The sequence below is a fragment of the Echinops telfairi genome, unplaced genomic scaffold (assembly GCF_000313985.2).
Source record: "Echinops telfairi isolate 266 unplaced genomic scaffold, ASM31398v2 ScPeMD7_7457;HRSCAF=8495, whole genome shotgun sequence".
NCBI classification, from domain to species: Eukaryota; Metazoa; Chordata; class Mammalia; order Afrosoricida; family Tenrecidae; genus Echinops; species Echinops telfairi.
This window is the reverse complement of record NW_022111357.1, coordinates 31538131-31563003: the sequence shown is the minus strand read 5'-3', so window position 1 is coordinate 31563003 and position 24873 is coordinate 31538131. Positions and strand designations below refer to the sequence as shown.

General features: G+C 44.3%; 1 protein-coding gene across 3 annotated transcripts in view; it reads left to right on the top strand.

Annotated features, from left to right (window-relative positions):
* Positions 1–24873, top strand: part of PRDM2 (PR/SET domain 2) — an 88475-nt gene that overhangs the window by 52402 nt on the left and 11200 nt on the right. For all 3 annotated transcript variants that reach the window (XM_045298797.1, XM_045298798.1, XM_045298799.1), the window contains one exon: positions 22169–22279. In XM_045298797.1, the coding sequence (XP_045154732.1) occupies positions 22169–22279 (111 nt within the window). The remainder of the gene's footprint in view (positions 1–22168; positions 22280–24873) is intronic.

Sequence of the window (24873 nt, the reverse complement as noted above, 5' to 3'; positions counted from 1 at the left end):
CGAGCGCATGGTTGTGATGGAACAAACAAAACCTTTGGTGCAACTTTCACGGTCTTTTCCTCGCCGCTGTGGTTTTTAATTTTCTTAAAACTTATTTATAATAAGCCCTCATGATTGTCCTGTGTCCTTTGAAAAAATTTATCAAGATATTACTTCCTTTGAAATTGAAAAACAAAGCAGTTGCCTGTCAAAACCCTGTCAGCTGACCTCTCTGCCTTGAAATTAACTGGCCCAGCAGTCCCTCTCTCGCGGAAGCCACTGTTTTGATTGGACATTTCTCTTTGGATCAGACTGGTAAATCTGAAACTTGTTCCAGCTGGGCTTCATTCCTTCATATCATTTTGGAGGAAAACTGACTAACCACCATAGCTTTCTCCTGCCGAGTGGCTTGGTGGCTTTGGTGGCTTTGAAGCACCGACCTTTGGGTTCGCAGTCCATTGCTTACCCCACTGAGGCACCTTTGGAGAAGCGTCAATATCGCTTGAAAGCCCGATGGAGAGATCAGCTTGGATAAGCACCATCTTGGCATCCCTTTTTGAAGGCACCGAACAAGACCAAGACAAGCCTGTGACTGAGCGAACTTGTCTGCGGCCATCCCCCATCACAGAGACACATGTGAACTGCAGTGGCGGCGTGGTGCTTGCTTTTATACTACTCAGCCAGCCCTGAGGTGGTTGTCAAGACTGGTTGAGGTCTAGGGTGTGATCACGTGAGGGCCACATGGTGATATGGCTGGCAGTTACCTGGTTCTTACAGAGGAGCTGGTTAGCTTGTGGTCCCTTTAAATAATCAGTATATATATAAAATGAACACCCTTGGAGCTCAACCCAAGTGCTGCTTTTGCTCCTTTCCTCCCCCCCTGTGCCAGAGCCATATTCGATGGCTGTTTGTACTTCGCCTAGGCCTGTTTCTAACCATTTGATCGACTCCCACACATTAGGAAAGAACTAGGGAAAGAGAAGAATTAAGTGTCGTAACAAGAAATGTGTTAGCTGATAATCCAACAGTGAAGAAGACAAAAGTTTATGACCAGTAATGAACTGTAAGGAGCTTAGTTCTGTAAGGCCACTTAATAGGCCCAGATAATTCTTTTATAACGATCTTCAGTTGTCTCTGAGACTATCAACTGGATTCTAGTACTTAGCCTAGGTGGCTTTTAGGCACTGCAGAACAGTTACGCTTTACACAGGCAGTGTTGTACCTGGCTGTAAAGACCCCAATCTAAAATTGTTCCAGTGAAAAACCTCAGTATTGTGAAGAACATGCACGTTTCTTGAAGCTGGACAGATTTGTAATAACTGCTTCTCCAAAGGTGCCTCAGTGGGGTAAGCAATGGACTGCAAACCCAAAGGTCGGTGCTTCAAAGCCACCAAAGCCACCAAGCCACTCGGCAGGAGAAAGCTATGGTGGTTAGTCAGTTTTCCTCCAAAACAGATCTGTGTCTTTTTAGCCGTCAAGGGACTTTTCAGTGTTCTCCAGCACTAGGATTCAAACGCATGGCTTTTTCCAGAGTGCTCCTTAGAGACAAGGGTAGTGAAGCTTCTGACATACTTTGGGCATGTTGCCAGGAAAGCCCAGTCCCTGGAGAAAAGGACATCATGCTTGGTAAAAAGTATAGGGATGGTGCAAAGGAGGAAGGTCCTCAAGGACCTGGATTGACACAGTGGCTACAACAGTGGGCTCAAGCTTAGGGGCAATTGAGAGGGTGGCACAGGACAGGGCAGTGTTTCATTTTGTTGTGTATTAGGTTGCTATGCGTCAGTACCAACTCGATGGTAACTAACCACCGCCATAGTTTAGGAAGGTCAGAGATCCATCTGGGAGCTTGCTCTGAGGCAGTAAGCAGCAGCAGCGATACAAACTGTTAAACTAATCATCTAATCAATAAGCATTACTGAATTTTAGAGGGGGCGAAAGAACTTCTGGGCCGGAGAGGCCTTATTTAGAAAAGAGAGAAGCGAGGAGTGCATTCTGCAGACCACAGGCTGTGAGCCTGTCAGAGACGTGGTAACGTGTCTGGTGGTTTCCCCAACCCTCCCAGTGTTTGACCTGGATTCCTGTGTGTGTTCTGTGTGCAGGAGTTACGACCGAACTCAAATGAATCGCGTTCTGACTCTTGGGGAATTTACCTTCTAAAGAATGAAGGTGAATGGGGTAATCTTGCGAGGTTACTCAAGTGTGTGTGGTGGCGGGGTTGGAGAGGTGGTGTGACTGTCAGGGAGGGAGCACCATCAAGTTGAGCAGTGACTAGCGGGGGTGGTGTGTAGTGAGGGCCACATTGAAATCCACACGCTCAGTTTGGCAGTGAGAAACTCCGCTCCACAAATGGAGAGCTTGACCCCTTTCTCTGAGGCACTGCCCTAGTGGTCAGGATCATGGGTGGTCGGGAGAGCAGGCATTACAGTCCTCCAGAAAGGAGCTTGGGGTGGGTCTGCACACAGGGTCCCGCACTGGGGGTGGCTGCAGGAGCCTTTGGGGGAGGAGATGTCCCTGCTTTGTGGTCACAAATCAAAGCACCAACCTCCTTCCCCCCACCTCACGCCCTCCACTGCCAGCAACCCTGTACAGAGTTCCCAAGACTGCCTTTTCATAGGAGCAGAGGGACATGCTCTTCTCCCCCAGTGGATTGCACTGCTGACCTTGCAGTTAGCCACCCAGCACTTGGGTGACACAGTAAAATAAGTTGTTAAAGAAAATGTCTGGTTTTGTTCACATGTCAACTTGACACATGTCCATAGGGATAGGTATATAAGATATTTCCATCAGTTAGTGTTAATCGTGAATTCTTCTGAGTCCTGTGTAGTCATTACAATGGATGTTAGAACCCAGAGAAGTAAAACAGCATTAAGACAGCACAGGTAGTATGGTGAACCGAGTGGTACAGTTTTAGATAGATTAGGCTGGGGTACTCTTGGCACTTGGATTGCCTGTTTTTCTAAATTGTGTAAAATCACCAATATTAGTAATTGTAGTGAAATTAATAAAGGGACTTGCATGATATGGAGAACCACGGGTTGTTTGTAAATTATACTGCCACATCTCAGAGGTGGCACTCCAGTGACAGAGCAGACTGCAGTGGTCTTCGGTCAGTAATTTGAACCACCAGCCATACCACGAGACAAAGATAAGGCCCTTTGCCCTGTAAACCTTGACAGCTTTAGCAACCCCAGGGAGCAGGTCTGCGCAGGTCTGCTCTGTCCTGTATGATCTCTGAGTCGAAATTGACTTGGTGGCAGTGTTGTTATTTTCCAAAGTTAAAGATTAAACTAGTTTCAAACTTAATTTTACGAATTTTTAGCTGAATTCATTTATTGCAAAGTATTTCAATCTAGACATATCAAATGATTTGACAGTTGCCTGCACATCATGTCTTTATGAGAGAAATCACTCCTTTCAGTGATAGTGACAGTGACTGCACTGGTTCCCATTAGCACCACTTCTGTGCCTGGCACCTTGATCGTGTTCCAGAGACATCTTTCTTCACCCTTCCTATAACCCTGCAAAGCCGGCATCATTGGCCTCCTGTGCAGAGGAGGAAACGGATTCTCCCAGGATTGTGTGGTTTGTCTAAGTTCACACAGATAATAAATTATGGACTCTACCTTGTCTACTCCATTGCTTATTCATAAGGCTGCTAAGTGTATCTTGTGTCCCACTGCCATCAAGTTGGTTTGGATTCACAGGGGCCCTGCAGGACAAAGTTGGAACTGCCCCATTCAGTCTCTGAGGCGATACATCTTTATAGTAGAAAGCCTCATCTTTCCCCCGCAGAGTGGTTGGGAAGCTTGTAACTCCTGACTTGAGGGTAAGCAGTCCAATGTGCAAGCCACGATAACCACCGGGGCTTCTTCAAAACATTAAGCTCACAGCATTTGAGTTGATTCTAACTCATAATGACCTATCGGTTTCCAAGGCTATAAATATTCATGGGAGCAGAAAGCCTCATTTTTCTTCCAAGGGGTACCTACCAGGTTTGAACTGTTGGCCTTGTGAGCAGCCCAAGGTATAACACAACCCACTAAGCCAACCAGGGCGCCTGTATCCTGTATAGGCTTAATCAGTCAGCCAAGATGAATTTTCAGTACTTGCGATAGAATACCCACTTACCGAATATGCTCGCGTATAAGCTGAGTTTTTCAGCACATTTTTTAATACAGTTTTTGTGGTAAAATTAGGTGCCTTGGTTGATAATTTGGGTCGACTTATACACAAGTATATACAGTAAATCCTAAACAATAAATGAGTGATTAAATCAGTGGTTCTCAACCTTCCTGATGCCGTGACCCATGTTGGGTCACTCCCAACCATTAAATTATTTTCGTTGCTACTTCATAACTGTAATTTTGCTGCTGTTAAGAATCGGGCAACCCCTGTGAAACGGTCGTTCGGCCCCCAAAGGTGTCGCACCCCACAGGTTGAGAACTGCTGGATTAAATGGTGTCTTTCTTTGGTATCAGAAAGCTAACTTAAATGAGAACTGATAATGTGTATTCAGTTAGTTTTACTTTGGGGGTAATAAGTTGAGGAAACATTAAGTTTTAAAATGCCACGAATGGATTCCATTTTCCACCTTGCTCACTGCTTTCTTTTCTTAATGGCATATTGGTTGGTTTTGGATTCTTAGGAATATTTAATATACCATAGTATTTTGTAGCAGGAGTCACGATGTGCGGGGCTACTAACTGCAAGGTCGCCAGTTTGAAACTATCAGCCACTCAAAGGGAGAAAGACAGGGCTTGCTACTCCCATAAAGAGGTACAGTCTCGGAAACCCTCAGGCACAGCCCTACCCGGTCCCGCGGGGCCACCGTGAGTCGGAATCGATTTGATGGCCGTGGGTGTAGGTACAGTGTACTAGGTGACGTTGGCATCACTGTAGAAGCCACAAGAACAGAGTGAGACTGCTCTGTCATGTCCGCTTAGGGTTAGGGATGCAGACCTCTTGAATGCTACCTTACTGAAGATGTCCAGAAGCGGGGAGGTGTGTAAGCTACCTCTGCACAGGTTCTTTTGTTGAGACTGATTGGTTTATTATAATCTACCTAATTGTACATATGTGGCGTGTTCTTTAAGTGTCTAAACCGTACGACTCCCTTGAGCATTGCTTTCCTTGTAGTGCTGTGTGTAGTGAGTTATGTGTGCAGGTTGTTTATGTGGTTGTATTACATGTGAAAAACGGCAGTAGTTTGAAAAGTTTCTGAAAACTGAATGCTGTGGATTGCGAACCCTTTTTAATTAATAACGTGCTCTAAAAATTAAATCTAGCAACTGATTTTAAGTACAATTCTGATTGTTTTAGATGTAACAAACTGATACTTGCTAGTTTCTTTCACTGTGCGCAATGCCAATAAAAGAGATTTTGTTAGTTTTGCCCAATTTGGAGGCGTTTGTGGGGTGTCTGATCTTTTACCTTTTCTTTTAAAAGGAACCCATGTGAGCTGCTTGAGGCATTTTGATAACACTATTCCTATTTGAGCCATTTGGCTCATTCAGAGGGAGAATTTTGGACAGAAGGAACAAGCCGCGAAAGGCACTTTCCTAACCTGCGTGCTGTGTGCCCTCTTGAATCTTCCCAAACAGGGCTGGGGTCAGCTTGTTCGTGGCATTTCTTCGGCAGAGGATTTTTAAAAATGTGTGTGTATATAAGATTTTAGGAGACCCTCTTGAATTTGCAGCAAAATGCAGTCTGGCTTTGCCTACACTTGATCCTGTACCTGGGAGCTCTTGCTTTCGTTTGCGTCTTAGGGATTTGCTAAGCAGTTGGCAGGCTGTACTGTGAGACTAAGCCCTCACCTCAGGGACCCACGCCCTCACCGCCAGACAAGACCGCTTGCTCAGGGTGCTTTCACTTTTCACGTGTCCTGAGATGCTCTGCACTTCTTTGAAAATTAAAGGTTACTTTGTTTAAAAAGTTAAAAACTTAGGTGGAAGGCACAGGTAAGCAAAAGAAAACATCCTGATGAGCTGTTATGGGTAAGAGACAGGGAGCTTTTCACATTTGCCAGTTCTCAGCATTCTGAAGCATTTGTGGTAGCTGTTTTCTCTATCCATTTTTTATGGCCCTGATCCTGAAATTTCAGGATATTTTTTGAAGGTAGTTTTAATAAGTTGGTAAACCATCAGGTTTTCTTTTTTAAGTTCACAACAGTTTAATAGCTCAGAAGCATGAGATTAATTCATGATAATTATGGTAAAATAGGATATTGTGTGTATTGGTACGTAAAAACCCTAGTTTCTAAAATACGAGCATGACATCTAAAATCTTGATTCATTAGATACTTTCAATTTTATATGGTCTTATTAATCTGTATTTGAATGATCAATGCATAATTTCCCCTTAATACATCATCGTACATAATTATATGTGTACTTGTAAAGGATTGTCTTGCTTTGGTTAAAAGCAAAAAGGTTCTTGCTGAGGCGAAAACATCACTGAAACCACCACCTTCGGGAGACTCTTAAGCGACAGTGAGAAAGACACCCCTTTCCTCTTGTATTCCTGACCCTGCTGCTCAGTGCGCCTTTTGTAGGTTTCCTAAGCCACCACATGCCGCAAAAATGAAGGCAGACAGGTTTGTTCACCGTGTTTACAACCCCACACCGGAGTCTGACTCTGCGCTGTGTTGAAGTTGCCAGTAGTTTAGGATGTTGAGCAGCGCAGCAGATTCTCTAGTTCCTCTGCTGCTTGCCTTCTCAGGTTCGCTTTCATTCTCTTTCCAACTGCAGGTTCAGAATCTGCTTGTCTGGCTCTGTTTGACTGCAGTTTTATTTTTTTAATGTGTGAGGCAATCAGCACAACTTTCTCTGGAAAAGACTTCTGGGTTTAAGCAGAATATCTGAGGTCCCGGTGAGGAACTTGGTCTCCTGGTCACCTGTAGCAAGGGGTCCGTTTCCACCCCACCACCACCCCTGTGTTCTCTTCATGTGTGACAGCTCACACTGCAGGCACTGAGGGACTGTGGACTGCAGTGTTTTTTACCTTCCCTTCCAGGGGAATATAATTTCTGTAGCACCGAAGACTGCCTAGAGAGTCCAATCCTGCTGTCATGATTCTGACTCGGCTTGTTTTCCGTTTATTAGCTGTTAAACTTATTACCACAGAAAATGTCTTTTTCTTCTTAGATGTGGCCATAGAAATAATTGCTAATGAGATCAAATTTGAGTGTTAAACTTAATTTAAAAAATCCACTTTTGATTCCATCAACACTGTAAGTTCAGGAATCAGGCTAGAAAATCAAATAAATTACTGTCCTTTGCCAAGATAAATAGTATTGAAAAAAATATGAAATCCAACCTGCGAGACTGGGCACTGTCTGTCAAGGAGTACTCAGAGTGCAGAGCTCTCTCTTCAGTGAATGCATGCTGGGCACTCTGTTCTCGTCCCCTCCACAAAATTTCTATTTCAGTGCAAACAGCAAAACAGTAAACAAAGGAAAAGCAATTTTAGGGTGCATGTATGTTCTAGGGTGTTACTGCTTCTGTGTTAAGTGAAATTGATTAAAAAAAACAAAACAAACCCAAATCAAACCAAACTCATTGCCATATACTTGATGCAGACTCATATAAACCTCATAGGACAGGTAGAACTGCCCCTGTGCGTTTCTGAGACTAACTCTGAGGGAGTAGAAAGCCTCATCTATCTCCTGAGGAGCAGCTGGTGGTTTTGAACTACTGCTTGACAGATCACAGCCCAGCCCGTAGTCACCAGGGCGCCTACTAGTAAAACCGATCATTATTTTGTAAAGATAGCTGATCACCGATGAGCTGGAAGGGCCTGTGTGGAGGAGAGGAGAGGGCAGGCACTGTGCAGTTCTGCCTTTGAATGCCAGGAGATATGGGACATGTGGCACTTACACATTCGGGAATGGGTTTGGAACTTAGAGGCCAGTTCCAGATCCCTCTACCAGGACCTTTAGGGGGCTTCCTCTGCAGGGTTCAGCTGGTGTTTATCTGTCTGTTAGATGGGGATAGCAGCTACCCTGTGACTTTGCCGTGAGATTTACAGGAGTATGCTTGGCTTCAGGATGGGCATGCTGACCTTTGGCCCGTTATGGTAAAATTGATGGCCAGTCAATTCTATAGCCCCTCTCATCTGCTCATCAACTTATTGTCATGCTTTGGATTTTAAAAAAATAAACATGGTCTCTTTAAAATCTATATACACCCACCACTCACTCACTGGTTCCAAACACTGGTTTTCATCATTATATAATTGCCAAATTGGAATTTCTGTGTTATAGAATTCTATAAGAACCAGAGTGCAGTCAAGTTGACACATAACTATAGCCAACACAACCAGTGTTCCTCTTGCCTCACACCTCAGCATTCATTCCTGCCACATGTGTGTTCTGAATGCACACAGCAGTTGAACAGTAGATTCTATACTATTGTTGGAATGGGAAATGTCGACTAACATTACAGTTGATGAGCGAGAAAGAGATGGGCGGTGTGCAGTGAACTCTAGCTGATCCAGGTAGGGGACAGTGAGGAGCTCCTTTGGATCTGCAATTAAATAGACATCCCAGGCACTAGGGAATTCTTTGTGTGCTGGAGAGAGACCTGGTTCACTAGTTACTTGAACTGGAGTACCGTGGTTACATAGGTTGGTGGATTAGGTAACTCTCGGAATTTGATTTATTGCATGCGCCTGAAAAGTAAAATACACCTCAATTTTTTGCATGCTGCCTAAATAAAGGGTTTATTATTTCTGTCTAATTCTCTTCTCTCTTGACCTTTATGCAGTCCGCATCACTTATGATCCTGCTATAAATGCTATCTTCAGATTGGACTGGTGACATTTGTGATGCATTTTAGTGTATTGTTACATTGTCATGGGGCCTTGAACAGTGTAGAAGCAGTTTCAGGGTTGTATATGACAAATTAGTAGATGTTACTTGATGTTATCAGTTTTCAGGACATAAATGTCCTGATTATCTGGGTAGCATTTTCTGTTGAGTGTTCTGTGCCTTTGAGGTTCCCTGAGTCTCACAGGCTCATTGATGAACACTATGGTATGAACTCACAAATTGACTGTGTAATAACAGGCAGGCCATGGCTCCCCCCCCCCCCCCCATTTCCTGCTAAATGTTTCACTTCTGCCCCTGTGTCCCTTTGTCTAGGGAGAGGGCCCTAGTTTTGATCTGATTATTTACAAGGTCTAAGGTCCCCTCCCCAAAAGAACCATTAAACTGAACTAGTGAGTTTAATTTTAAAACTTCAGTGGAGGGAATTGTTTTGCAGTAATAAAATCAGCAGGTTACAGATGTAAAAAGTGAAACAGACCCACAATTTAACACTACTAAATCATCGATACAGTCATGCGTCTCAACGTCCGCAGTGTGTTGGTTAAGTAGGACATTATGTGAATTGGATGTGTGAGGATATGTCTAAATCACAAGCAATAGCTCACACTGCTTTTCCACTTTAATGTGTGGTATATAACCTTTTGCTTCACTTTCATATCTATGCTCCATTGCCTCTCAGTGCTGCCAACACCAACCCTGGTTTTGCTGCCCAGGAGAGGCGTGATGCTTATCATGGTATTATGTTTGAAAGAAAATTAAATAGAGAGATAATGCTCCTGGACTCGAGACATGTGATACAAAAGATTGGATGCTGCTGCCTGTGAATTAAAGCATGTTATACTGTCGGAACCCTGGTGTAGTAGTTACACGTTCAAGGTCAGCCGTGCAAAACCACCAACTGCCCTTTGGAGCAAGGCGGGGCTTTCTACTCCCATCAATAGGCACAAGTCTCAGAAACTCATAGGGCAGTTCTACCCTGTCCTATAGGTGTGTTAGGAGTCAGCATCGACTCGATGACTGTGTGTATATGTGTGTGAGATACAGTATGCTTTTTAGATAAGTTTACTTTTTCGATGAACAGTACAGTAGCTTTTTAAACAGCAGAGTGCATATGTAAGTCACAAGCATAGTTGCTTATGAAGATTATCCAGGCATGTGTATTCCAGGCTATATATACCACTTGCACCAGGCAGCAATGATAGCTTTGTCTACAGGAGTCTTGAGGGAGCAGTTGTGTGTTCTCTCTGTCCAGCTGTGTCTGAGGTGTCCTGTTCCCCCAATGGGGGTTTTGACATCTCTATTACAACCTCATGGGACGATGTATGTATGGTCAGGTGGTGCCTGAATAGATGTTATTACTTGGTGCATATCTGTATGTATTGATTGGGGACATAGTATTTGACAGAATTCTCTTTTCACTCAGTTACACTTCTATTCATTTCTGTATATCCAGATGGGACTTGGGTCTATGCAGGGAAAAATGAGCTAAACAAATAGATGAGTTCAGAATTTTCAGTGGCATCAGAATGCCCTGGTCTTCATAAGAAGGAACACATGCTGGCAGTTTCAATCTGGGTTTGGAGGAGAACCTATGGTGGATCATCCTTACAGTCGGTTCCATTTATAGAGTCGCTGCCAGGCCATGTATGAAGGTTGTGTGCATGATCACATACAGCCCTCCAGGCAGGTGGGCATCAGTAGTGTGCATCCTAATTGATGCCCATCTGGTCTGACCATTTTTTTTAGATGAAATCATGGCCTAAGCTGTGTGCAAAATATGATTTCATGCTGTTCACTTTTTGTGGGTTTCTGTTTGTAGCCCAAACTCACCTTGAGAACTGAGTGGTAGGAGAGCCCCCGCTAGAGTCTCTCTTTGTGGACCCTTCTAGTCCTTTGAGAATCCATCCTCCGGGCCTCTGTTTGTTTGGGGGCTATATTCTATTCCCAAATTGACAAAAGGTAAAGACCCCAACTGGGTGGAGTGGGGTGGACAGTATGGGAGAATCCTTGGGGATGAGCATTGAGGAAGATTTAGTGATTGTAATAAAAGGCTGCAGTCTCGTGGATGGGCCTGAGACTGCTCCTTGAATGGGCTCAGCTTGCGGCCCAGGGGGTCTGTTTCTTCAGCTTCCCCACTGGACTGATGGCTCCTGACACCATGTGTCCTGTCCCCTGTGCTCCCCCTCCCACACACACTTTGCCCTCCCCGTTCTTCCCTTCTTCACCTTCCTCCCCCTTCCTCACTCTCTCCTCATTCCTTTCTCCTCTTTTGTTTCCTCTACTAGCCCTGCTTCCCACCATTCCCTTTTGCTTTTGAATTCTCAGACCCAAGTGGGGCTTTCCTACAAAGGGACTTGCTCTTCACAGTTTCGCAGACTTTCTGGTCCTTTGGGGCAGACGACTTGTAGGGATGTCCTTATATTCCCTCACAAAGCGCCTTGCTGAGAGAAGGCACCCGAGAAAGATGATCCAAGCACGACTCTCTACCACTGTTCTACAAAGTATGTAGAGGCAAAAAACTTCAATGTAGCGAGAATAATGGCCCTTGTCCGAGGTTTGGGTAAGTAGTCTGATAGACACCGGTGGACCCCCAAAATAGGTGTGTTGTTAAATAGGTAACTAGAATTTTGATGTCTTTTGTTGCAAAAACCTGGAAATGAATTTAAACCTGATTTGATTTATGGTTAAAAATAAATAACGCATGGAGAGAGTACATATCAGTTCCTCCCTTGTTTGAGAAGCAGACTTGGCAGTTTGAATGGATTGAGGTGGAAGCATTTATGTGAACTTGTGTGGGTACCTGTGAACCAAGTCCTTAGTGTTTGCAGTGCGGTGTCCTCCCAGGCTTTGCTGGAAGTCCAGCTGCAGAGGGAGGCCTGGGAGACAACTGAGGCCCCACAGAGGTGGTGGGTGTCACACTCCTGCAGTAGTGATGATAAGCTTCTTAACAATTAGAGTGGAATACGTGCACACCTGTCACAGTGGGTCCAAGTAACCAGGTGGTTTTGTACTTTGTAAATTGATTTAAAACCGCTTACTAATTGTGGCATATTCAAATGCCATTGCGTAATCTTTTTATTTTTAGGAGAAGCAAGATAAAAGCTAGTGAGCAGAACTGTCATAACGATTACAATTCACTGCCCAAACAATGGCCTTCAGTTTGATAGCCCAGTAATTTCTCTCTTCCTGTTTGAGGTGCCACATGATCGGTTAGATATTTGACTTAAGTAGTGGGGAATTGACACCAAAAGCTTAAGGTGGTGATTTGAATGTTTAAATCATTTGGAACATTTAGTCATCCCTGTTGTGAATATTTTCAAAGTCTTGTTATCTTGGAGCTGTGTTCGTCATGGATTGGTGTTCTGGGATGGTGGCTGTGGACTGGAACAGCTACCGTGGACAGTGGAGGCCCAGAAGCACTTCTGTACTTTGTTCTGTGCAGACAGTTGAAAGTTGAGGCTTTTCCTGAATGCAACTGTTAAAAACATTGTCTCTGTTCATCCTGGTGGCACAACAGTTAAGTGCTCAGCTCTGAGACGAAGGATTGGTGATTGCTCAGTCTTAGAGAGACTTGGCAATCTGTTTGTTCCCTTGAAGAGTCCAGTCCGGTCTAGAAAACCCTGTGGGACAGTTCTCCCGTCACACTGGGTGGCGAATCCACTCCAGGGTATTTAACAATCACAGCAAATCTCAACCCAACACTGAAACATTTTCAGTGTTCTCATTCACGTTTGCCTTTGTGTAGCTTTTCCTTTAAAACAGAATGTTGCATTATGTACCAAATATACATCCTAGAAAAATTAGAAAATCCAGACAGGAAAAAAGTATCAGTCTTTACCCATAATCTCTTTACTGAGAGCCACCTGCTGGAATCTCAGGGTTGAGCCTCTCCACCTCCTGACCCTGACTTCTGTAGCTAAATTGTAGCTTGATTTGTATCAGTGATCGCATGTCACCGTCATTTTATAAGCAAATTATTCTAAGCAAATGCAAAGACTTTGCCTTTAAGTGTTTTATTTATGTCATGGCTCATATTAGTGTCTAGATTATACTTCCTTAATTTTGTAATTAATTTAAGATGGCACGGTATTGTAAGGAGCTCTGGGGGTGCTGCGGGATAAGCATTAGGTTGCCGACCACCAGGTCGATGGCTCAAAACCAGGAATTGTCCAAGGGAGAAAGATGAGGTTGTGTGTTTCCATGAAGATCAGTGGTCTCAGCAGCCCCATAGAGGTTCCCTGTGAGTCTGAGTTGATTGGATGGCAGTGGGTTTGAGTTTTAGGATAGTATTGTGGAATTAATTAGTCAGGGCCGTGGAAAAGGGAAAATGCCCCTTCCTTTTAATGACAGGAGCTCTGGTCGTGTAGTAGATTACAGGTTGGGCTGTTCTCTGTAAGGCCAATGGTCGAACCCAACAGGTGCTCCTCGGGAGAAAGGTGAGACTTTCTGCTCCTGTAAAGATTCGTAGCCTGGGAAACCCACAGGGGCGGTTCTCCTCCGTCCTGTAGGGTGGCTGTGAGTCCCCAGGGACTCCATAGCTGAGTTTCTTTTCCCCTGAGAAGAACCGTGTGCCTGGCCCACTGTTCGGGACTACCAGGCACTGGTCAGCCTGCGGATTGACACCTGATCTGGAATTGACTTCTTGACTCTTCATTTTGTACAAGGGAGTATCAGAAAGTTTGTGAGGAAATTCCAGTCTCTGTTAACTCCGTTTGTCCACCAATTTTTAAAGCCCCTTCGCATGTTAGGGTTGTCTAGGTACCTTAGTCTAGGTACATTTTTCTACCCCTACCCATTGACCCTCCCCTAAAATAGAAGTTACTGAAAGGCCCTAAGAAATGTAGAAAATGAAGAAAACCAACTGTGAAAGAGCAGGAAAGCAGGCTAACAGCTTAAGCTTCTGAGGCAAGCGTTTAGCTGCTCTCTGAAAAGCTATGTTTGTGTCACAGGCTGTTGAGGTTGCAGAGAGCATAAGGAAACTGCTGGAGTGTGAGCTGGCGGACCTGGCCATTTCGGGTCCTAGTGGTGGTTACCCGGCAGAGCTGCCGAAAACCTTCTCCTGAGCCCCCTTTGCCGTTCTCCCATCAGCTGGCTCTTGGGCACTTCGGGAGCTTACTAGTTTAGGTTAGTTGCCGAACTGAAAAGCCAGAACTTTCTGATGGTTTCTGTTGGAAACAAAGCCTAGAACACTGCTTTAACGCCATCCGCAACTGTAAACCAGAGAGGGGTTCATTTTACAATTTGTCTCCAGGGTTACAGGCCGCCTGGGTGAGTTCTAACTATGGAGAACAGATTTGAAATTATGCCCTCAGTGAATAGGAGGGAACTTAACAGATTTCCCCCCTATCTGATCCATTTAGAAATTATTTTAAGTGAAAAAGACACTTGAGGAAAATGTATAGCTGATAGTCTTCATAAAAATGGTGGCAGCGTCTAGCTGTGTCAGACTTCTCTGACAAACACTCATGGGCCTACAGTAGGGCTGGGCCCCGGGCTGCTTGTTTACCCACTCAACTGAGGTTGGAGCTGCTGTGAGCCTGTGAGCGGCTGATGAGCACCTCCCCTGTGTGTAGTATTGTAGCTCCCACCCTTTATGGAGTAAAGTCCTTGAAGCCCACCGCCCAAGCTGACTGAATTGCTTCTCTGCTGACTTTTGATAACCTTCAGGGCACTCAAGTTTTACTAGGTTTTTGAAAAAGCATATATTAAAGACATTGAATCGACTCTTAAATTCTTCCTGGGAAACATCGTATCCCACTCCTCACACTGCAGAATGTGCCCACTGCTAAGCATAGACTAGCACCCCTCCCGTCCCTCCCAGGCTGTTCCCGTCCCTTCAGTCTGGCTGCTCTTTCACAGCTCACTGATGGCCCTTCTTCCTGACAGGGTCCCTCCCCCCCACCCCCCTTTAAACCATTGAAACATTATATAAGCAGGATCCCAGGCGTTTTCTCCAGTTAGGCCTCTTTCATCTTACTTGGGGATCTCTGTCTTGGCTCTAAAGCAGCGGTTATCTACCTTCCTCAGGCCGCAGCTCTTTCATACAGCCCCTCGTGGTGGGGACCCCCAACCATAACATTATTTTCATTGCTACTTCATCACTGTCATTTTGCTACTGTTAGGAATCATAATGTAAATATCTGATATGCAGGATGTATTTTCATTGTTACAAATTGAACATAATTAAAGCATAGTGATTCATCACAAAACAATATGTAATTATATATTGTCAAATATTTATTTACAAATACATTTGTAAATATAAATTATATAAATTAATTACATATAATTAATTAGGTATAAATATAGTTAAAATATAAGATATATTGTAAAATTTTTTACAAATAAATGAAATTTTGTCCTGAAGCATGGTGTAGCACAGGTAAGTAAGCCTTCACGCCAGGAGACGGATAGAGGAACGATGTCTCGGTTCTTAAGACCATCGGAAATATGTGTTTTCTGATGGTCTTAGGCAACCCCTGTGAAAGGGTCGTGCGACCCCCACATTGAGACCCGCTGCTCTAAAGGAATGAGATGTCCAAGTGCTAGTATTATTGCCACAGTTGGCCTGCTCATAACTTAAAGACATCCTTCCCTTAAAAAATAGAAGAATTATAAAGGATTTGTACACTCAGATTGAATTTCTCAAATGTGCCTGAAATGCAGGTTCTATTGTTAATTCTTCTGCCTGGTGAACTTAGAACCCAGAAGATGTTGTCACGGCTGTTGGAACTCAGAATTGGAAGGGAATGAAAGGCCAGTTTGGTCAAAGCCTTGTGTTGGATGAGATGAAGCTGAGATGGGGTGCATCCTGGAAGCTGGTGACAGGGAGTGGAAGCGGCTCTTTAAGGCACTTCTTCGTACAGAGTTTCACACTTCTGCTTCAGATTCCGATTCCACCTGTGTGCTCTTCTCCAGAATTCTGTCCCTTCAGCTTAGCTGAATGCTTTGTTGTTGTTGGCTGTTGTCGAGTGGGCCCCCTCCCCCCAACTCAGGTTACCCCATGAATGAAATGCTGTCACCATGAGCTAGGTGACTGCTTTAGGTGAAGCCTCTTTGGAAAGCCTGGCCCCACCCATCAGAGTCCCTATGCCAGACATTCATTTGGGCCCTGATGAAGGGGAAGAGTTTAAAAGAATGGCCAGGAAAGTTGGAGATGCTAGGTGGTGGTGTCACAATGCTGGGATGGGGAGGGGAAACTTTTAGGGTAAAAGATCATCAAATTTGAAGGAACAGCTTGGCAAATAATGCTTGGAGAAACTTGGATCCTCTTGTTCTGAGCTGGGAGACAAATGTGAAGAACAGGGTCCCACTGGAGTGGAGAGAGGATGGATTAGGGGCTGAGGGATGAGGCGCTGGGACATCAGGCAGGGCGCACACTTTGGGGAGTGGCTGTCAATCCCCACACAGCCGAGGCTGTTGATGACCTTTCTGGGTACAATGGCGGAACCTTCACAGATGGAAACTCAACTGGCTTGGCTTCCACTGCATATCTGGGGATGAGAAATGAGCGGTCCAGACACAGACCACAAGCGCGTGGTTTCTGTGCGTGACACTTGATTCTGACGTTATGCCTCAGAATTGGCTGCCTCCCCAGTGTGGAGGCAGCACATGTAGAATTACATATATAAAGTGCTACATTTACTTCATTTAAATCACCAAATGGATGAGCGAGCCTCCGTTGTGGGGCTGAATTTTTTAATGTAACTTGTGATCAAGCTTTCTAGAATTTTGCATTCCTTCTACTGCCTGAATGTCTTCAAGTGACACCGTCTTCAGAATTTCTTAGTATTTATTCATTGTTGAAATAGACGATCAGAGTCCAGACCTAGGCTGTGTTTCGTGATCCTATAGGCAGATTTGGGTTTGCGGCTTCTTGGGCCCCAGAGGTTCAATGATAGCAGTCTGTATGGTTGTGGATTTCTCTGCGTGGCAGCTGTTTCAGTAGGAAAGCTAGTTTTAATATTATTTGGTAGTGAATCACATAAGAGTAAGTAAAAAATATTGCTACCAGGGCTCCAGTTTGTATATGCAGTTTATTCTAAACAGAAAGTGTTGGGACATGTAAGACAAAGCCCAGAAAGTTATGGGGATTGGTGTTTTCTTGGTATTATTCTAAAGGGGTAATCTTGACAGTTTTTCTTCAAGGGACACAGGATGATTATGGAGCTTATTGAAGTTTTCTTAAAAATAAAAAGTGTAGCTATGAGAAATAGGCTGGGAAAGTGACACTGAGGACAGTTCCCCACCCAACAGTGTTTCTCCGACTAGCGAAGGCCGCTGCAGGAGAACTGGGGACCCTCCTGCGTCCACCCCTGGTCCTGATCTGACCCCTTCACACTTATTTTTGGTCCTCACACTCAAAGGCCATTTATAGGGAACATGGTTTGAGCCCTTCAGGGATGGTGAAAGTGCCATTTTGACATTGAAGAGCTCCAGGTTCTTCAGGGAATGGTTAGAGAGCTGAGAAACTCACCGTGAGAATTGTAGAGACCTAAACGGAGGATCTGTGGAGAAACAATAGCTTCACATTTTGGTATCTAATAACAGTTTCAGTGGGGTTCGTAGCAGTGCTTTTTGACTTAAGGGCATATTTGCTCATTCTGTGCTTATTAACGGATTCTGGCTCAAGATAAAATTGAAGGGAAATCTGCATTCCAATTTGTTGTTTCTTGGCTCTAACAGCAGTTGAAGTCTTCTTACCACTTTTATTGAAACCAAATGCAATAAAGGATATGAAGTGCTTTGTAAAAGAAATAACTAGGGTATTCTTAGGAAACCATTCTTGGTCCTAAGAAAGAAAGAAGTGCAGTAAAGAGAGCACTGAGTGAGTGGACTGTGTGGTCACTGGCTTTCCTTCTGCTCTTGTGCAGATTTAGCTGTGCAACCGGGGCCAGTCTCCTCCCCACGTCTGGTCTTCAGGTGTCTGCTCTGTCTGGTGAGAGGTGAGGATTGGGGCTCTCACGTCTGGAGAAGCCCTGTGACTATAAGCAGAGTGGGACTGAGTGGTAAGGGCACCCGTGGTACAACCCAGGCGTGGCTTGGGGTGGAAAATGAGTGTAATTATTGATCTTATATCAACAGTTACTTTCTCCATGAGAGCCTTGATGCAGGAGTAATGCTGTTTTCCTTCTGTTTCATTCCGTTTTCTCCATCTTTATGTGTTCCTTTCTTTTCCTCAGATACATATGATCATGCCCTGTCCTTCATTCTAGTCTCTGTCATTGTTTCCATTTCACTTTCCGTGTGTTTCATTCCTGTATCTTTCTTGTTTAGACCAAGCGGAGCAGCCAACTGGCAGTAGCCGCCATGTAGGACCCTTCAGGAACCTGATGGTAAGTGCACACGTGTACTTACCAGGCTCCCAGAGGCTTCTCTGCACCTCCCCACCCCCTTAAGTTCAGTTCTGGAGGCAGCTCTTGCCTCAGATACTGACAAGTCTGCCAACCACCACCACCACCACCCCAAAAACGAAGTCATTATAGGCTTGCTTTTGACCTTTTTTTTTTCTTTCCCCCCAATTGGACTACATGCAGAACAGAAACCAAGTGTCAGGGAAGAAATATTACTGAAAGGAGTAAGGAAATGAAAGTACAACGATTGGGTTTGTGAGCAGCACTGTGCACATGCATAGGCGATAGGTTCTGTCAGACTGATGGAGTGAGTTTGAACAAACTTCTATCTATCTATCTATCTATCTATCTATCTATCTATCTATCTATCTATCTATCTATCTATCTATCTATCTATCTATCTAATCTAATCTAATCTGAACTGACTTTCACTGTCTCCTGCAAAAGGAGCAAGTAGGACAGGTGGTTTCTATACTCCTTCTATCTCTAGTCTAAGGGGAAGTAACCTGAGTAGTAGATGCTTCTAGTTAAGATTGAAGAAACGGTGTTATGTGCCAGGCATTCTCAATTCCATGAGTGAATGGTGGCTAGGTTCATGATTTACCTGGTTCCATGGTAAAGTAAGTTGATTGGTGTTCACTCGACTAACTTGGGAGGAATGTAATAGTTTCATCCCTTAGCTAGTAGAATTGCGATTTTTAATGAATGTGTATGTAGGCTGCAGAAGAGTCTGTAGGTCTTCAGAGACCTACAAACACATTGGTCTAGCTGAGAGGTCCTCAACCCAGGGTGGTTTCACCCGCCAGGAGACACTTGGCAATGCCTGCAGGATCTTGGTTGTCACACTGCAGGGGGCAGAGGGTGGCTTCTGCCTATCTGATGGGTAGAGGCCAGGAATGCTGCTCACCACTTTACAGTGCACAGGACAGGCTCCCCCGAGAGAAGGGCTGGCTTCTGGTGCGGTGACCTCCCATGAATGTTCAGTTCACTCCCAAGTCCCTGACACGTTCCACATTCTGTATCAGCTGGCTTCCTAATATTCTTTTAGGCAAGGATTAGGCTTAAAATAGCACTTTTGGATAATGTGATTTTATTTCGGTTGCATCTTAATGGCATGGTTAAAGTTGCTCTTTGTTTTACTGCACTACAACCACAGAGTTGTCACCAATGGACTTACTACTCTTTTTACACAGGGGAGGCCTGTTTACTTTTGTTTGAGTTTACATAGCTCTTGAGAGGTTATCAAAAAAAATCTTACTGGTTTGAAATTGCATTTGCAAGGGATTACATTACAGCAAACTGACTTCCTTTTAAATTTTGCAATGTGACCTGTTTTCTTTTTTAAATGTATTTAAGATGTATGCATAAGAGATGAGGTTTAGGCTATACCTCACTTTTATTTCTACAGATTTGTTTGCACTGTGTACACAGTGCTCAGTAAGAAAATGTCACTTTGGCTTGTTTGGGGTGTTAAAGGGTTTGCACTGATGTCTTAGGGATTTGGTGGTTGAAATTATCCCAGGGAAAAGATGTTTTTTATAAAACCTGAATTAAGAATCTAAGTGGTGGCAATAACGGAGCCTGTGGGTTTCCTTGAACATCATCTGTTAGCACTAAGACAGTCAGGTGATCATTGATAATCACATTATGTGTGCAAGAGTGTGAAGCACTTTGTTGTATATATCAGCAGTCCTAGGGCCAAACTCACAGAGGTGACTGTTATTCTGGGGATAAGAAAGCTGCTTAAAGGGAAGTAACATCCACATTCCTTGAAAGTAACATCACCCACTTTAAGCCCACTAAGTTCCTCGAGACTTGTCTTCCCATTTAGACCAAGCACAGTAAAGTTGGCAAACGGAGAGGGGATTGGAAGAGGCCAATTGACCAGGACTCATCGAAACTCCCTGGACAACAGAATGAAAACCGCCTGGTCTTTGCCCTCCTCGCTGTTGGTTTTGTGTTTAAGCCTGTTGATTATCACATTGAGGATCAGTCTCCCTCTTGTTCAGTTTGTTGTTTCTGCTGACTAAGTCCAAGCGGACTCGATGGCAGTGCATTTTGTCGTGTTTGGGCTGCTTCACCAAGGCAAGTATTCTGGTCCCTCCTGACTCCATGACCAAAGTCTGAGAAGATGACCCCCTTAACTGCTGCAGATGGTCCTGGTCACATGGTTTTCTAGTACAGGCTTATTGTCCCTTCTTGCATTCTGTGGTATATTCAGAGTTCTCTGCCAGTACCACAGTCACAGGCATCAGTTATTCTTCACCTTTCCTTTTGGCCATCTTTCCTGTGCCTGTGAGACGACTGAAACACTGGGATCAGGCACACCTCGTCTTCAGTGGCCGCTTTTTTAAAAATCACTTTAAAGAGGTCTGGTGCAGCAGATTTGCCCCATGCAGTGCCCTTTGATGACTTCCGATGCCACGATTGCTGATTGCGGACCCAAGAAGAATGGCAGCCTCAGCAGTTCCCATCTTTCACCCCGATGCTGCAGACTGGTTCACTCGTGCGGGGTTTGTTTTCTGTTTGTTGAAGTGTGTCCTGAAGGCTGCAGTCTCTGATCTTCGTCAGTAAGTGCCTCAGCTCCTCCTCATTTGCCAATGGGAAAAGGTGTTTTCATGTTCATTCTTCCACCTGGAGGTGCCAGCCCTGGACTTCTGTTGCTGTCTGTGTACAGTAGCTTCCAGTGAAACACATGCAGACCCCGCCCTTCCTGCCTTTCAGTGATAGGCTGTTAAGAACTTCTGTGAACGAGAACAAAATACAACACCTGTTTTCTTACAGGCTGAAGAATAAGTATTTCGAAACAAATGGCATTTTGGAATTGTTTGCTTTTCAAAACTAACAAACTAAATGACTACAAGTACTTTCTGCCTCCACCCACTCTTGTTATACATCGCTTAAGTGCTTATCAGAACCTTCAGGTGTGTTTAGGGTTTTCAGTTGCTTTGAATTGGAACCGACGTTCCTGTGCTTAATCCTTTTTCAGTCATGTCTTATGTCTCCGACCTCATTCTCATCTGTTTGACCGTCTTACAGTTCTGTTCCTCTGCAGCGTTTCGGCCTGGGAGGGTGTCGCCCTTCAGGAGGTCTAGAGAGGCTGTGCGTTGTTTCTAGTTTGCTGTTCTCCTAGCTCCTGGAGAAAGGAGGCGGGAAGGGCAGGGGCAGCTGTGGGAGCCCCTGGAGGTCAGGTTGGGGACAGCATTGCGGAAAGGGCAGCGGGAAGGGAAGTTGAGTAGGAGCCTGCATGAATGTGAAGACTGAAGAGCCCAGGCTACTGGGTGGTGGGGTGGTGGTGGGGAGACACTGGGAATTTAAACAGTGGCAACAGCCTGAAGAGACTGAGCTTCTGAGCCATCAGTATCTGTATTTCTGTGGAGGATTGTCTTTGTTGAGTATCAGGTGATTTTATTTAGTTAGTTCATTGTTGCAGCTTATCAGAAATATGTTCTGATAAGATTAAAATGTGCATTTTAATATGCATTTTAATATTTTAAAGTGTATTATCACTTGGAATGCAATTAGTGTTTCTTGAATTCCGTCCTCTGGATTGTTAATGAAATATTGAATTGTACTGGACATGCAGTGGGTCCCGCGTTGCACAGTGGAGCCATTGTGCATGCGTGCCTCTTGCAATTCAGAAGAGTCGCTGCTGCTGCTGCTGGTGGTTCTCTTTGGCAATTAGGGTTCATCATAGCAGAACTAAAAGGAGTCCTGGTGTACCCTGTTGTTTCTTTTGAACATGCTTCTTACAAATAACCAGACTTCTGCCACATCCCTATTACTTAGAGACAACTGCATTCAGTGCTGTTAGGTCGAATTTTTCTTTGCCATTAATGTTCAATTTGCTAGCACATCTTTTCTGAAGCTGAAGTTTGATAGCTATAGGTTTGAAGTGATAATTGCCTAGAGACACATGGTTTGCTGTGATTGGATTAATAGTTATCTCCTTTAAGAATTCAGGATAATGGGGAATGGCAGAATGAATGAATGGATGAATATTGTGTTGCAGGGAAGAAAAAATCCCAGGAAAATAGAAGCAAAAGCAGCAAAAGCGAAGACCAAAAGCAGAAGCCGAGTGAGCCAGATTCCACCCCTGCGAATATGAGAGAGTCTGCAGAAGGTAAGCGGGGCTGCTGGACCCTGGAGGGTTTGAGCGTGTGGCCAGGGCATGTAACTCTGGGTCAACTAATGGACCTGGCACAGTCATCCAGGAACTACAGGGGGTTAAAACAACAAACCACCTAAAGGGGATCTGATACCTGAGTCCTAAGCCCCATTGCATCTCCTCTTCAAAAAGTTATTCAAGGGATTTCTTGTTGAAAATGAAACAAGTCTCTTATTAAAGTGAGACAGTGTATATCTATCTGCATTAATAAAGAACATAAAGTTCAGAACAAACCACTCGTGGCAGGGCTTGGACTGGCTTGACAGAAGGGAGGTTTCAGGATGCTGGCAGTGTTCCATCACTCAGTGTCTTCGGTAAAGACCTATCTCACCGTATACACTTACCATTTGTACACTTTGCTGTGGCCATGCGTGTTGATGCAGGCCGCTGAGTTGACTCAACTCATAGTGGTCCTTGTATGGCAAGAGTAGAACTTCCCCAGGCCATTTACCTGAGTTGTGTAGTCTGTGTGTGTGACACACACATTTTGGTTCACTGCAGAGCCACTGGGTAGATTTGAACTGCTCGCTATTAGTTTAATGGCTGAGTGCTTAACCATCACACCACCTGGGCTCCTTGTGTGTGCTTTACACTTCAGTTAAAATTGTACTCTAAAACTTACCAAACACTTTTGATTTTATTTATTGGTCTGAAAAGTATTTTACATTTTAGAATTTATATTCTTATCCTATCTCCTTGTGTTTCTGCAGAACCACAATATATTTTTTCAAATAACCCTTTCCCGGGGATCAATATTCCAGGCTTCCTCTGATCAGAACTACAGACTACTGTCTGTTCGTTGCTGCTGAGCCATGGATCAAGAGATTGATGATACTGTTGTTGTTGGTAGTTGCAATCGAGTTGGTTCTGACCCATAGAGATTCGGTGCACCACAGAACCAGAACTTCCCGGTATTGTGCCATGCTCGCAAAGAGGTTCCTATGTTGAGCCACAGTGTCAATTGGTATTATTAGAGTTGAGGAAAACATTTTAATTTAAGTGGTAAATTTATGCAGAGACTAAACCTTGATCAAGAAAGAGTTCATGGTGACACAGTAGGCAAATTACAAAAGACATGCTCTAACTCTTTCAAGAAGACTCCGCAGAGGGAAAAATGTCACATATTTTGGGTGGTTATTACAGCCATTTTATTCACTAACTGTTTTGTAGTGCAGTGAGTTTAGTGTTGCACCGCTGGCCAGAAGGTCAGTGGTCCCAGCCCACTGATTGAGCCACAGGAATAAGATAAGGCAGTCTGCTTGTGTACAGATGTACAATTTCAGAAACTGTCTGGAGCAGCTCTACCTTGTCGTACAGGTCGTTATGGGTTGAAAATGACAGCTGTGGGCTTACTGGGTGATGAGATTCATGAAAGATTGTGGTTTTCTATCCCACTTTATGAAGTAAGAACAAGACAGACAACACTACAGGACAGAGTGGAACTTCCCCATGGGGTTTCCAAGGCTATAAATAATCTTTACTGAAAGAGGCTGAGACGCTACTATGTCAAACCACTGACTTTTATCTTGAAGCACTTAAGTTTATTTCCCAGGGCCTTAAAAACTTAGTGTGTTTGCTAACAGTAGATGATGTACTAAGAGTCATCTGAACAGCAGTTACTAAAGCATCTTGCTGCCTTTGCTGACATTGTTTATAAAAATAAAAACTAGCTGTCCCCTAAATCACCCGAGTCATCCAAAGTGATTCGTTTTCTCTTGATGGGACATTCAAACTCACTGCCAGTGAGTCCATTCCAACTCGCAGAGCCCCATAGGACTGAGTGGACTTGCGTTAGGGTTTCCAAGAGTGTTTATTCTTATGGAAACAGTCTCGTCTTCCTCCTCTGAAGCAGCTGGTGGGCTTGAATTGCCGATCTTGCAGTTAGCAGCATGAAGCCCCATGAAAGAGGTGTTTGCCAACTGCTTCTGTGGCACAGTTGGTCAAACTGATGTTGGTTCTGTGTAGAATGCAGCTGCTGGCCTGCCCCTTTCTGGAATGACCCAGATTGACATTTGCAAACATTCGTACGTCCTGAGCAAAGCCTCTTCTTTGTGTTCCCCAGAAGGTGCTTTTGTGCTGCTTTCCCCACAGGCCTCGTTCCATGTGCGCACTCACTTTGTTGTGGGTCGCAGTAATAATAGAGCCGTGCACATTTTGGTTCTTATGAGACGGTTTAGAGTCTGGGATTGTTTACCAATGGTGAGGGAAGACATTTCCATCCACACCCATACCCACACCCCCAGTACCCTAGTCCCGCATTTTGGCTAAAGGTAAGGTGACTCCATTAAGAAGTTTGTGAGCCTCTGAGGTGCTGGTTTCACTTCCTGTTGTCTCATCTTATCTTTCTTTGGCAAAATCTTGGGTCTTTGTTGAAAATACACTTGAAAGTAAGCTAGCACCTAATTGAAAATACATTATCACCACCGAATAACTGGTTGCCCGCTTTGTGGAAAACTCATGGAATTTATGAAATTTTGTCTAGGGGAGAGAGAGAAAGCTGGTTTCTATTTAGAAGCAGAAACCTCATTCCTAGTAAGTATAGTAGGAGA